At 47.5% G+C, this 14611-nt stretch overlaps 1 protein-coding gene across 18 annotated transcripts in view; it reads right to left on the reverse strand.

Annotated features, from left to right (window-relative positions):
- Nucleotides 1-14036, reverse strand: part of unc80 (unc80, NALCN channel complex subunit) — a 283207-nt gene extending 269171 nt beyond the window's left edge. For all 18 annotated transcript variants that reach the window (XR_011714624.1, XM_071677907.1, XM_071677920.1 and 15 more), the window contains exons 1-2: nucleotides 13936-14036; nucleotides 1861-2355 (exon numbers count right to left, since the gene is read on the reverse strand). Coding sequence is in view for 17 of the 18 variants with exons in the window: in XM_071677907.1 (XP_071534008.1) it covers nucleotides 1861-1952 (92 nt within the window). In the remaining variant the exon portion in view is untranslated. The remainder of the gene's footprint in view (nucleotides 1-1860; nucleotides 2356-13935) is intronic.
- Nucleotides 14037-14611: the final 575 nt, after the last annotated feature.

The following is a 14611-nucleotide window of genomic DNA, read 5'->3' on the forward strand; positions in this document are numbered from 1 at the left end:
ACCACCCACACACTGTGGGGTCAAGGTCAGTGTGGGAGTCCTGTATAAGGTCACAAGTTCCCCCCCCCCACACCCCCACACACACACTATTTGGTAATGACCTATTTATACAGTACAGGAAGGGAGGGGGTTTTAGGGGGGCAGGGGGCTGTACAACCCCCCTCCCCCCTTCTCCAGGGGGCTGTATAACCCCCCCTTCCCCCCTCCACCCCCTCCATCACGTGTGTATGGGTCGTTGCTAATCACCCAATTCATAGTGACGTAATTACGTTACACCAAGAGGAGGGTGTGGTGTTATTACACACTCGTGTGTGTGTGTACATGTGTACACGTGTGTGTGTGTGTGTGTGTGTGTGTGTGTGTGTGTGTGTGTGTGTGTGTGTGTGTGTATGCGTATGTGTGTGTGTATGCGTATGTGTGTGTGTATGCGTATGTGTGTGTGTGTATGTGTGTGTGTGTATGTGTGTGTGTGTGTGTGTGTTATGCTATGTGGAAATGTGATATTATATGGTGGAAAAATGCATCAATCATACTTAGATTAATATGAGCCTCATCGTCCCATCACCATCATCATCCTAGCCTGACAGTCCCATCATCATCCTAGCCTGACAGTCCCATCATCGTCCTAGCCCCACAGTCCCATTATTCTATACGTCACTCTCCTAGGACCTTTCACACTACTCTCCCACCTCTCTCACATTACTCTCCCACCAGCCCTCACACTACTCTCCCATCCCCTCTCACATTACTCTCCCACCAGCCCTCACACCACTCTCCCATCCCCTCTCACATTACTCTCCCACCAGCCCTCACACTACTCTCCCATCCCCTCTCACATTACTCTCCCACCAGCCCTCACACTACTCTCCCATCCCCTCTCACACTACTCTCCCACCAGCCCTCACACTACTCTCCCATCCCCTCTCACATTACTCTCCCACCAGCCCTCACACCACTCTCCCATCCCCTCTCACATTACTCTCCCACCAGCCCTCACACTACTCTCCCATCCCCTCTCACATTACTCTCCCACCAGCCCTCACACTACTCTCCCATCCCCTCTCACACTACTCTCCCACCAGCCCTCACACTACTCTCCCATCCCCTCTCACATTACTCTCCCACCAGCCCTCACACCACTCTCCCATCCCCTCTCACATTACTCTCCCACCAGCCCTCACACTACTCTCCCATCCCCTCTCACATTACTCTCCCACCAGCCCTCACACCACTCTCCCATCCCCTCTCACATTACTCTCCCACCAGCCCTCACACTACTCTCCCATCCCCTCTCACATTACTCTCCCACCAGCCCTCACACCACTCTCCCATCCCCTCTCACATTACTCTCCCACCAGCCCTCACACCACTCTCCCATCCCCTCTCACACTACTCTCCCACCAGCCCTCACACTACTCTCCCATCCCCTCTCACATTACTCTCCCACCAGCCCTCACACCACTCTCCCATCCCCTCTCACATTACTCTCCCACCAGCCCTCACACTACTCTCCCATCCCCTCTCACATTACTCTCCCACCAGCCCTCACACCACTCTCCCATCCCCTCTCACATTACTCTCCCACCAGCCCTCACACTACTCTCCCATCCCCTCTCACATTACTCTCCCACCAGCCCTCACACCACTCTCCCATCCCCTCTCACATTACTCTCCCACCAGCCCTCACACTACTCTCCCATCCCCTCTCACATTACTCTCCCACCAGCCCTCACACTACTCTCCCATCCCCTCTCACACTACTCTCCCACCAGCCCTCACACTACTCTCCCATCCCCTCTCACACTACTCTCCCACCAGCCCTCACACTACTCCCCTCCCCCATTTCCCCTCACCACTCACCTGCTCTGTCGCCAGAGGAAGGTCTGTATGGGGAGGGGCACCGCCAGCTCCTCCCTCACCCAGTCATCGTCTGCTGGCTTGCGTTTCACCATCGTGCCCTTCGAACGCCCCAGCGGCCGCCCGCGTTCAACACTCCATTAGGGACGGGGTAGTTCAGCTGGGGGTGTAGGTGGGGTGGGGTGTCGGCGTTCAAGTAGCTACATCCATGGGTGGTGCGTTCAACGCACGCTGAGGGAAAGAGGTGGGTGGGTGTCGGCGTTCACATCAACCACCACCTCTTGGGGTGCGTTCAACACACGCTGGGTGTGTCGTCTGCGTTCACTACAGCCATGGGTGGTGCGGCGTTCAACACACGCCGAGGGGAGCGTCTGCGTTCACGCCACTACATCCATGGGTGGTGCGGCGTTCAATACACGCTGAGGGGAGCGTCTGCGTTCAAAGTGGCCCAGGCACAGACCATGTCCAATGTTGTACCGGGCCGTCGGCATCAACACACTGAAGCGGTCAAATTAATAATTCATTACGACATCAATCATCATCATCAACTCCCAGGCTGTCATCAATCATCAACTCCCAGGCTGTCATCAATCATCATCATCATCATCATCAACTCCCAGGTTGTCATCAATCATCATCATCAACTCCCAGGTTGTCATCAATCATCATCATCATCAACTCCCAGGCTGTCATCAATTATCATCATCAACTCCCAGGCTGTCATCAATTATCATCATCATCATCAACTCCCAGGTTGTCATCAATCATTATCATCATCAACTCCCAGGCTGTCATCAATCATCAATCATCAACTCCCAGGTTGTCATCAATCATCATCATCAACTCCCAGGTTGTCATCAATCATTATCATCATCAACTCCCAGGCTGTCATCAATCATCAATCATCAACTCCCAGGCTGTCATCAGTCATCATCATCAATTCCCAGGCTGTCATCAATCATTATCATCATCAACTCCCAGGCTGTCATCAATCATCATCATCAACTCCCAGGCTCTCATCAATCATCAACTCCCAGGCTGTCATCAATCATCATCATCAACTCCCAGGCTGTCATCAATCATCATTATCATCAACTCCCAGGCTGTCATCAATCATCATCATCAACTCCCAGGCTGTCATCAATCATCATCATCAACTCCCAGGCTGTCATCAATCATCATCATCATCAACTCCCAGGTTGTCATCAATCATCATCATCAACTCCCAGGCTGTCATCAATCATTATCATCAACTCCCAGGCTGTCATCAATCATCATCATCAACTCCCAGGCTGTCATCAATCATCATCATCAACTCCCAGGCTGTCATCAATCATCAATCATCAACTCCCAGGCTGTCATCAATCATCAATCATCAACTCCCGGGCTGTCATCAATCATCATCATCAACTCCCAGGCTGTCATCAATCATCAACTCCCAGGCTGTCATCAATCATCATCATCAACTCCCAGGTTGTCATCAATCATCAACTCCCAGGCTGTCATCAATCATCAATCATCAACTCCCAGGCTGTCATCAATCATCATCATCAACTCCCAGGCTGTCATCAATCATCATCATCAACTCCCAGGCTGTCATCAATCATTATCATCAACTCCCAGGCTGTCATCAATCATCATCATCAACTCCCAGGCTGTCATCAATCATCATCATCAACTCCCAGGCTGTCATCAATCATCAACTCCCAGGCTGTCATCAATCATCAATCATCAACTCCCAGGCTGTCATCAATCATCATCATCAACTCCCAGGCTGTCATCAATCATCAACTCCCAGGTTGTCATCAATCATTATCATCAACTCCCAGGCTGTCATCAATCATCATCATCAACTCCCAGGCTGTCATCAATCATTATCATCAACTCCCAGGCTGTCATCAATCATCAATCATCAACTCCCAGGCTGTCATCAATCATCATCATCAACTCCCAGGCTGTCATCAATCATCAATCATCAACTCCCAGGCTGTCATCAATCATCAATCATCAACTCCCAGGCTGTCATCAATCATCAACTCCCAGGCTGTCATCAATCATTATCATCATCAACTCCCAGGTTGTCATCAATCATCTTCATCATCAACTCCCAGGCTGTCATCAATCATCAACTCCCAGGCTGTCATCAATCATTATCATCATCAACTCCCAGGCTGTCATCAATCATCATCATCAACTCCCAGGCTCTCATCAATCATCAACTCCCAGGCTGTCATCAATCATCATCATCAACTCCCAGGCTGTCATCAATCATCATCATCATCAACTCCCAGGCTGTCATCAATCATCATTATCATCAACTCCCAGGCTGTCATCAATCATCATCATCAACTCCCAGGCTGTCATCAATCATCATCATCAACTCCCAGGCTGTCATCAATCATTATCATCAACTCCCAGGCTGTCATCAATCATCATCATCAACTCCCAGGCTGTCATCAATCATCATCATCAACTCCCAGGCTGTCATCAATCATCAACTCCCAGGCTGTCATCAATCATCATCATCATCAACTCCCAGGCTGTCATCAATCATCATCATCAACTCCCAGGCTGTCATCAATCATCATCATCAACTCCCAGGCTCTCATCAATCATCAACTCCCAGGCTGTCATCAATCATCATCATCAACTCCCAGGCTGTCATCAATCATCATCATCATCAACTCCCAGGCTGTCATCAATCATCATTATCATCAACTCCCAGGCTGTCATCAACCATCATCATCAACTCCCAGGCTGTCATCAATCATCATCATCAACTCCCAGGCTGTCATCAATCATCATCATCAACTCCCAGGCTGTCATCAATCATCATCATCAACTCCCAGGCTGTCATCAATCATTATCATCAACTCCCAGGCTGTCATCAATCATCATCATCAACTCCCAGGCTGTCATCAATCATCATCATCAACTCCCAGGCTGTCATCAATCATCAATCATCAACTCCCAGGCTGTCATCAATCATCATCATCATCAACTCCCAGGCTGTCATCAATCATCATCATCAACTCCCAGGCTGTCATCAATCATCATCATCAATTCCCAGGCTGTCATCAATCATCATCAACTCATCTGGACGCCAAGGAGGGGAGGTATTGATGCACCAGACTAGAAGGTTAAAGTTCAAGGCTCCTCTTTCATCAATTTTTAAATTCCCTGTACATCATGACGTCATTTTATCTCTATTACGTCTTTTTTTTCTTATCTTTTTATCTATCTTTTTATTTTTTTTATCTTTTTATCTTTTTTTGACGCTGGTATTGTGGAAGGGTTAGGTCTTGTGTCTATTGGTGTGTGTTACTTGCTGTGGTGTGGTGGGGAGTGTGTATGTGCTACCTGCTGTGGTGTGGTGGGGAGTGTGTATGTGCTACTTGCTGTGGTGTGGTGGGGAGTGTGTATGTGTTACTTGCTGTGGTGTGGTGGGGAGTGTGTATTTGTTTCTTGCTGTGGTGTGGTGGGGAGTGCGTATGTGCTACTTGCTGTGGTGTGGTGTGTATGTGTTACTTGCTGTGGTGTGGTGGGGAGTGTGTATGTGCTACTTGCTGTGGTGTGGGGTGTATGTGTTATTTGCTGTGGTGTGGTGTGTATGTGTTACTTGCTGTGGTTTGGTGGGGAGTGTGTATGTGCTACTTGCTGTGGTGTGGTTTGTATGTGTTACTTGCTGTGGTGTGGAGTGTGTATGTGCTACTTGCTGTGGTGTGGTGTGCATGTGTTACTTGCTGTGGTGTGGTGGGGAGTGTGTATGTGCTACTTGCTGTGGTGTGTATGTGTTACTTGCTGTGGTGTGGTGGGGAGTGTGTATGTGCTACTTGCTGTGGTGTGGTGTGTATGTGTTACTAGCTGTGATGTGGTGGGGAGTGTGTATGTGCTACTTGCTGTGGTGTGGTGTGTATGTGTTACTTGCTGTGGTGTGGTGGGGAGTGTGTATGTGTTTCTTGCTGTGGTGTGGTGGGGTGTGTATGTGTTACTTGCTGTGGGATGTGGTGGGGTGTGTGCGTATGTGTTACTTCTATGGTGTGGATGGGAGTGTTTATGTGCTACTTGCTGTGGTGTGGTGGGGAGTGTGTTTGTGTTACTTGCTGTGGTGTGGATGCGAGAGTGTATGTGCTACTTACTGTGGTGGTGGGGAGTGTATATGTGCTACTTGCTGTGGTAGTGAGTGGGGAGTGTGTATGTGCTACTTGCTGTGGTATGGTTGGGCGAGTGTATGTGCTACTTGCTGTGGTGTAGTGGGGAGTATGTATGTGTTACTTGCTGTGGTGTGGATGGGAGTATGTATGTTTTACTTGCTGTGGTGTGGATGGGAGTGTGTATGTGTTACTTGCTGTGGTGTGGCGGGGAGTGTGTATGTGTTACTTGCTGTGGTGTGGCGAGGAGTGTGTATGTGTTACTTGCTGTGGTGTGGCGGGGAGTGTGTATGTGTTACTTACTGTGGTGTGGTAGGGAGTGTGTATGTGTTACTTGCTGTGGTGTGGTAGGGAGTGTGTATGTGTTACTTGCTGTGGTGTGGTAGGGAGTGTGTATGTGTTACTTACTGTGGTGTGGTAGGGAGTGTGTATGTGTTACTTGCTGTGGTGTGGATGGGAGTGTGTATGTGTTACTTGCTGTGGTGTGGCGGGGAGTGTGTATGTGTTACTTGCTGTGGTGTGGATGGGAGTGTGTATGTGTTACTTGCTGTGGTGTGGCGGGGTGTGTATGTGTTACTTGCTGTGGTGTGGATGGGAGTGTGTATGTGTTACTTGCTGTGGTGTGGCGGGGAGTGTGTATGTGTTACTTGCTGTGGTGTGGCGGTGAGTGTGTATGTGTTACTTGCTGTGGTGTGGCGGGGAGTGTGTATGTGTTACTTGCAGTTGTGTGGCGGGGAGTGTGTATGTGTTACTTGCTGTGGTGTGGTGGGGAGTGTGTATGTGTTACTTGCTGTGGTGTGGTAGGGAGTGTGTATGTGTTACTTGCTGTGGTGTGGCGGGGAGTGTGTATGTGTTACTTGCTGTGGTGTGGCGGGGAGTGTGTATGTGTTACTTGCTGTGGTGTGGATGGGAGTGTGTATGTGTTACTTGCTGTGGTGTGGTAGGGAGTGTGTATGTGTTACTTTGAGTGGTGTGGTAGGGAGTGTGTATGTGTTACTTGCTGTAGTGTGGCGGGGAGTGTGTATGTGTTACTTGCTGTGGTGTGGTGGGGAGTGTGTATGTGTTACTTGCTGTGGTGTGGCAGGGAGTGTGTATGTGTTACTTGCTGTGGTGTGGCGGGGAGTGTGTACGTGTTACTTGCTGTGGTGTGGATGGGAGTGTGTATGTGTTACTTGCTGTGGTGTGGTGGGGAGTGTGTATGTGTTACTTGCTGTGGTGTGGTAGGGAGTGTGTATGTGTTACTTGCTGTGGTGTGGTAGGGAGTGTGTATGTGTTACTTGCTGTGGTGTGGATGGGAGTGTGTATGTGTTACTTGCTGTAGTGTGGATGGGAGTGTGTATGTGTTACTTGCTGTGGTGTGGTGGGGAGTGTGTATGTGTTACTTGCTGTGGTGTGGTAGGGAGTGTGTAAGTCTTACTTGCTGTGGTGTGGTAGGGAGTGTGTATGTGTTACTTGCTGTGGTGTGGATGGGAGTGTGTATGTGTTACTTGCTGTGGTGTGGTGGGGAGTGTGTATGTGTTACTTGCTGTGGTGTGGTAGGGAGTGTGTATGTGTTACTTGCTGTGGTGTGGATGGGAGTATGTGTTACTTGCTGTGGTGTGGTAGGGAGTGTGTATGTGTTACTTGCTGTGGTGTGGTAGGGAGTGTGTATGTGTTACTTGCTGTGGTGTGGTAGGGAGTGTGTATGTGTTACTTGCTGTGGTGTGGATGGGAGTGTGTATGTGTTACTTGCTGTGGTGTGCCTTGGAACAAAGTGCTGTGTACCTGACGAAGACCAGAGACCCGCCTGACGAAGACCAGAGACCCGCCTGAAGAAGACCAAAGACCCACCTGACGAAGACCAGAGACCCATCTGACGAGGACCAGAAATCCACCTGACGAAGACCAAAGACCCGCCTGACGAAGACCAGAGACCCGCCAGACGAAGACCAGAGACCCACCTGACGAAGACCAGGGACCCATCTGACGAAGACCAGAAATCCACCTGACGAAGACCAGAAATCCCCCTGAAGAAGACCAGAGACCCATCTAACGAAGACCAAAGACCCACCTGACGAAGACCAAAGACCCACCTGACGAAGACCAAAGACCCACCTGACGAAGGGAGACAAAGGGGAAAATGGACGACTCTCTCTCTCTCTCTCTCTCTCTCTCGTCTTCCACACATGGAAGACCATAAAAACCTCACACACACACACACACACACACACACACACACACACACACATACACACACACACACACACACACACACACACACACACACACACACACACACACACACACACACACACATACACACACACACACGAGAGCGGAGATAAAATTGCCCGCGAAGCAACACGCTCTCGGGGAATAAATTGGCCGATGCGTTCTCAGGCGAACTGAGACGCTGGAGAATAAACTGGCCAGTGCGTTTCTAAGGCGAACTCAGCCGGTAAAGAATAAATTGGCCGGTGGGTTCTTAAGGGAACTCAGCCGGTAAAGAATAAATTGGCCGGTGGGTTCTTAAGGGAACTCAACCGGTAAAGAATAAATTATCCAGCGAGTTCCTAAGGGAACGCAGCCGGTAAAGAATAAATTGGCCAGTGGGTTCTTAAGGGAACGCAGCCGGTAAAGAATAAATTGGCCGGTGGGTTCTTAAGGGAACTCAGCCAGTAAAGAATAAATTGGCCAGTGGGTTCTTAAGGGAACTCAGCCGGTAAAGAATAAATTGGCCGGTGGGTTCTTAAGGGAACTCAGCCGGTAAAGAATAAATTGGCCGGTGCGTACCTACGCGAACTCAGGCCTTGGAGAATAAATTGTTCCATGAGTTTCTCAGGTAACTCAGCCGGTAGAGAATAAATTGTCCATGGCAGTTCGCGGTGGGAACTCAATCAAGACGAGGTCTTCCACGGCTGGACAAGATGGCGGCCACCCCCCTGGTTCACACACAGGCCTCCCTCCGGCCACCCCCGACTCACACAGACCTCCCTGTGACCACCCCTGACTCACACAGACCTCCCTGTGACCACCCCTGACTCACACAGACCTCCTTCCGACCATCCCCGACTCACACAAGAGCTCCCACGACTCACACAGACCTCCTTCCGACCATCCCCGACTCACACAAGAGCTCCCACAACTCACACAGACCTCCTTCCGACCATCCCCGACTCACACAACCTCCCTCCGGCCACCCCCGACTCACACAGACCTCCCTGCGACTACCCCCGACTCACACAGACCTCCCTGCGGACACTCCCGACTCACACAGACCTCCCTGTGACCACCCCCGACTCACACAGACCTCCCTCCGGCCACCCCCGACTCACACAGACCTCCCTCCGACCACCCCCGACTCACACAGATCTCCCTCCGACCACTCTCGACTCACACAGACCTCCCTCGGGCCACCCCCGACTCAGACAGACCTCCCTCCGACCACTCTCGACTCACACAGACCTCCCTACGATCACCCCCGACTCACACAGACCTCCTTCCGGCCACCCCCGACTCACACAGATCTCCCTCCGACCACTCTCGACTCACACAGACCTCCCTCCGGCCACCCCCGACTCATACAGACCACCCTGCGACTACCCCCGACTCACACAGACCTCCCACGACTCACACAGACCTCCCGACCATCCCCGACTCACACAAGACCTCCTACGACTCACACAGACTTCCTACGACTCACACAGACCTCCTTCCGACCACGACTCACACACAGACCCACCTCCGACCACGACTCACACACAGACCTCCCTACGGAAACGACCAGAGAAAAAGATGGACTATGGCACACTAAGCTATGGCCATTCTCCTGTTCAGTCATTAATCATCTTCATCGAAACCACAATAGATATGAACGAAGATATTCGTATCAAAATGTCGATAGATAATATTCTAATTAGCTCTAAAAGGATCAAAATAACAGACGCCAGATATAGGGAAGTGTCCAAATATTCCATAGGAAGTGTCCCAAAGGAAGTGTCCAAATATTCCAGAGAAAGTGTCCAAGTATTCTAAAGGAAGTGTCCAAATATTGCATAGGAAGTGTCCCAAAGGAAGTGTCCAAATATTCCAGAGAAAGTGTCCAAGTATTCTAAAGGAAGTGTCCAAATATTCCATAGGAAGTGTCCAAATATTCCATAGGAAGTGTCCAAATCCTCCATAGGAAGTGTCCAAATATTCCAGAGGAAGTGTCCAAATATTCCATAGGAAGTGTCCCAAGTATTATAAAGGAAGTGTCCAAATATTCCAGAGGAAGTGTCCAAATCCTCCATAGGAAGTGTCCAAATATTCCAGAGGAAGTGTCCAAATATTCCATAGGAAGTGTCCCAAGTATTATAAAGGAAGTGTCCAAATATTCCAGAGGAAGTGTCCAAATCCTCCATAGGAAGTGTCCAAATATTCCAGAGGAAGTGTCCAAATATTCCATAGGAAGTGTCCAAATATTCCAGAGGAAGTGTCCCAAATATTCCACAGAAAGTGTCCAAGTATTCCATAGGAAGTGTCCCAAGTATTCCATAGGAAGTGTCCAAATATTCCATAGGAAGTGTCCAAATACTCCAAAGGAAGTGTCCAAATACTCCAAAGGAAGTGTCCAAATATTCCATAGGAAGTGTCCAAATACTCCAAAGGAAGTGTCCAAATACTCCAAAGGAAGTGTCCACATATTCCATAGGAAGTGTCCCAAATATTCCAAAGGAAGTGTCCAAATACTCCAAAGGAAGTGTCCAAATATTCCATAGGAAGTGACCTACGTATTCCAAAGGAAGTGTCCAAATATTCCATAGGAAGTGTCCCAAGTATTCCAAAGGAAGTGTCCAAATATTCCATAGGAAGTGTCCAAATATTCCATAGGAAGTGTCCAAATATTCCATAGGAAGTGTCCAAATATTCCATAGGAAGTGTCCAAGTATTCCAAAGAGTGTCCAAATGATCCATAGGAAGTGTCCCAAGTATTCTAAAGGAAGTTTCCAAATATTCCATAGGAAGTGTACCAAATATTCCATAGGAAGTGTCCAAATATTCCATAGGAAGTGTCCAAATATTCCATAGGAAGTGTCCCAAATACTCCAAAGGAAGTGTCCAAATATTCCATAGGAAGTGTCCCAAATATTCTAAAGGAAGTGTCCAAATATTCCAAAGTTTATATATATAATTTTTTTCGGACAGACGAAGCAATTTGCCTCGTTGCTTCACAAGGGTGGTCTATCCTCGCCCAAGACTGCTCATAAGACCCGACTCATAAGACCATACACCTTGTGATCCTAGTATGATAGATAATCCTCAATTATCAATCTATCGAGACTATCTGTCTATTCTATATTTGCTGGATAGATAGACAGATACATAGATAGATAGGTAGACAGATAGACAGATATAGATAGATAGACAGAAAGATAGATAGAAAGATACCCTGGGCTAAGAATATACATCTAATCTATCGACCATCCTCTAAGGGAGGATGAACAGCTGAGTTGACTGTGGGCCCACTGCCGTAACCAGGATTCGAACCTACGCCCTACTCACCCACTTGCCAGCAGTGGCAGCCCCCCCCCCCCCCCCGACACCCCACTGGGGAAAAGGACTTCCTCGCCAAAGTCCACGGTGGTGTAGCGGACCATCCGTGTCGCGGACCATCCGTGACGCCGACCATATCCGTGACGCGGACCATCCGTGACGCGGACCATATCCGTGACGCGGACCATCCGTGTCGCGGACCATCCGTGTCTCGGACCATCCGTGACGCGGACCATATCAGTGACGCGGACCATCCGTGACGCGGACCATATCCGTGACGCGGACCATATCCGTGACGTGGACCATCCGTGTCGCGGACCATCCGTGTCGCGGACCATCAGCCCCATGTTTAAAAAGTCCGGACCAGTCCAAAACGGGCGAAGAACAGACCTTCAAACGAACCAGACAGACCTTATCTCCACTACCGGTGTATCTGTGATCAGAGCCAAGACCACAAAGACCATCCCACCTTAAATATCTACCCTCAGACCACCCTTGTCTTCCATGTACGGGGTGCAAAACTAGGCCCTCCTCCCCTCCTGTAGTAGACTCACACAACCCTCCCCCCTCCATCATCTTACACACCACCCCACCACCGTCAACTGGTACCAGAGAGATCCCTCGTCCCCTTGTTGCAGTTCGACACCGAGCCGCCAAGGTCAGCGCCCCATACGGGAATTGGCAAATGCAGCCTCCCCCCCCCCCCCCCCCCCCACCACACACACACACACACACACACACACACACACACACACACACACACTGCAAACTGCCAATTAAGTCTGTGTAATGACTCCCCCTTGTTAACGACTCCAGTTATCATCTCTGTGCGTTTTCAACCTCCACCTACATTCAGTCAACAAACCTTTAATAATAATAATTATAATAATAATAATAATAATAATAATAATAATAATAATAATAATAATAATGATAATAATAATAATAATAATAATAATAATAATAATAATGATAATGATGATAATAATAATAATAATTATAATAATAATAATAATAATAATAATAATAATAATAAGAAGAAGAAGAAGAAGAAGAAGAGAAGGAAGAAGAAAAAGAGGAAGGAGAAGAAGAAGAGGAGGAGGAGATAGAAGAAGAAGAAGAAGAAGAAGAAGAAGAAGAAGAAGAAGAAGAAGAAGAAGAGGAGGAGGAGGAGGAGGAGGAGGAGGAGGAGGAGGAGGAAGCAGTAAAAGAAGAAGAAGAAGAAGAAGAAGAAGAAGAAGAAGAAGAAGAAGAAGAAGAGGAGGAGGAGGAGGAGGAGTACACACACACATACATAAATAAACACACACACATACACACACATGCAAACACATTGCACATACACACACGCAAACACATACATACACACACATACATACATACACACACATACACACACACACACACACACACACACACACACACAGCTGAGCCAGAGAGATATTGATTAATTGATTTTTTCCCCCAGCTCTTGTACACACACACTGATCTACATCCAAGTCATAACGAAATAACTGCATTATAACACACATTTTAGGAACCATCTTGAACTCAAGGTTAAACTAGCTCAATAATAGTAGTTTTTAGATAAAAAAAATTTTGGATTAGCATTTTTAAAGCGGTTTTTATCTTAACCGAAGCGAACCCGGTCAAAATTTTATCTCTGGACCGAATTATTAATAAATTTCTCGAGTGTAATTTGAAGATAACTTAATAATGAGAAAAAAAAATTAGCATCTCTGAAAAATAATTAAATTAATTACCTAATTATAACTCGCTTATGAGAACGGAGAGAAAATAATAATATATATATATATATATATAATGCAATTTTATATTTCTCTGACGTTTAAAAGGAAAACCGATCAATTTTAATATACAATTGTAAAGTGTCGCCACTTATATATAAGTGTATAAGTAACCCCCCCTTTCCCCTCCCCCCCTCTATCAAAATTACCCCCCCATTAAATTTATTTTTTTTTTTGACCAATTGACTAACGTAACGTAAGAAAAAAAAATGGCCTCCCATTTATGGGCGAAAAAAAAAATGGCTTCTCATTTACGGACGAAAAAAAAAATGGCTATTTATTTCTTACATAAATGGAAATAGACCTAAATGACAATGGCCAAGTCAATGGTTATAATAGACTGGGTCAATATCTATCACAACCCTATACGACCTCCCCCCCCCTAATTTCAGGAGCAAGAACGGCGTATCCCACACGATTTGGAGCGCCAAATAAATAGAAGAAACATTCTGAAAAAAAATTTATATATATATATAAATTCGATTTGAAGATGACCTGACGTCATGCACACATCAAAAATATATTAAAATCCACAGCGAGTTTTCATTGTAAACCCTTAAAATCGGCGATGGAAAACTAATTTTCAGCGGTTCTTCGTCCTTTACCTATCCAATTGTGAAATTTAGCGAGCAATGAATATTTCCTTATTTTTTTTTTCGATTTTATATTTTGGAGGACGGAGCTGTAGGTCTTTACACTCACAAGTTCCCAGGGTGACTGCCGAGCCCAGCTCAGGGATGCTGGCTCGACCCCTCAACCTACCAGCCAATCATGGCTACCAAAACCTCACGGTCTTGAACATTTCGCTATTTCTCCCTCCACTCTTGCAACCCTACCACTCTCCTTCACATTCATAATCAATACTATCAAAATACCTTTCGGATAGAGGCGAGACTTGAGTGAAAGATAAGGGTGATAAGGGAGATGAAGGATGTGAAGTCTGTGAGAATCAGTACCTCGGGGGTTTACACCTGCACAGGCGCTGTTCCGGGTAGCGGCCGAGAGGGGGGAGAGAAAGAGAGACACACACACAACAGGTTGGCATCAATATTACTCTCCTACCATCTTTATCCACAAACATCAGGCGATATATGGCCCCCATTACTCCCATGGCGGCATCCGGGAGGACACGCACACTCCCTCCGTCATTTTTTTTTAATAAACTGCGCACGCCAGGGTCGGAGTAAACTGGATAATATATATATATATATTTTTTAATGGCGTGAGGGTTGTATGAATTTCCACTTTATCTCGCGGTTTAATATTCACCTTACCTTTTAG

Source organism: Panulirus ornatus, chromosome 26, assembly GCF_036320965.1.
Source record: "Panulirus ornatus isolate Po-2019 chromosome 26, ASM3632096v1, whole genome shotgun sequence".
Lineage (NCBI taxonomy): Eukaryota > Metazoa > Arthropoda > Malacostraca > Decapoda > Palinuridae > Panulirus > Panulirus ornatus.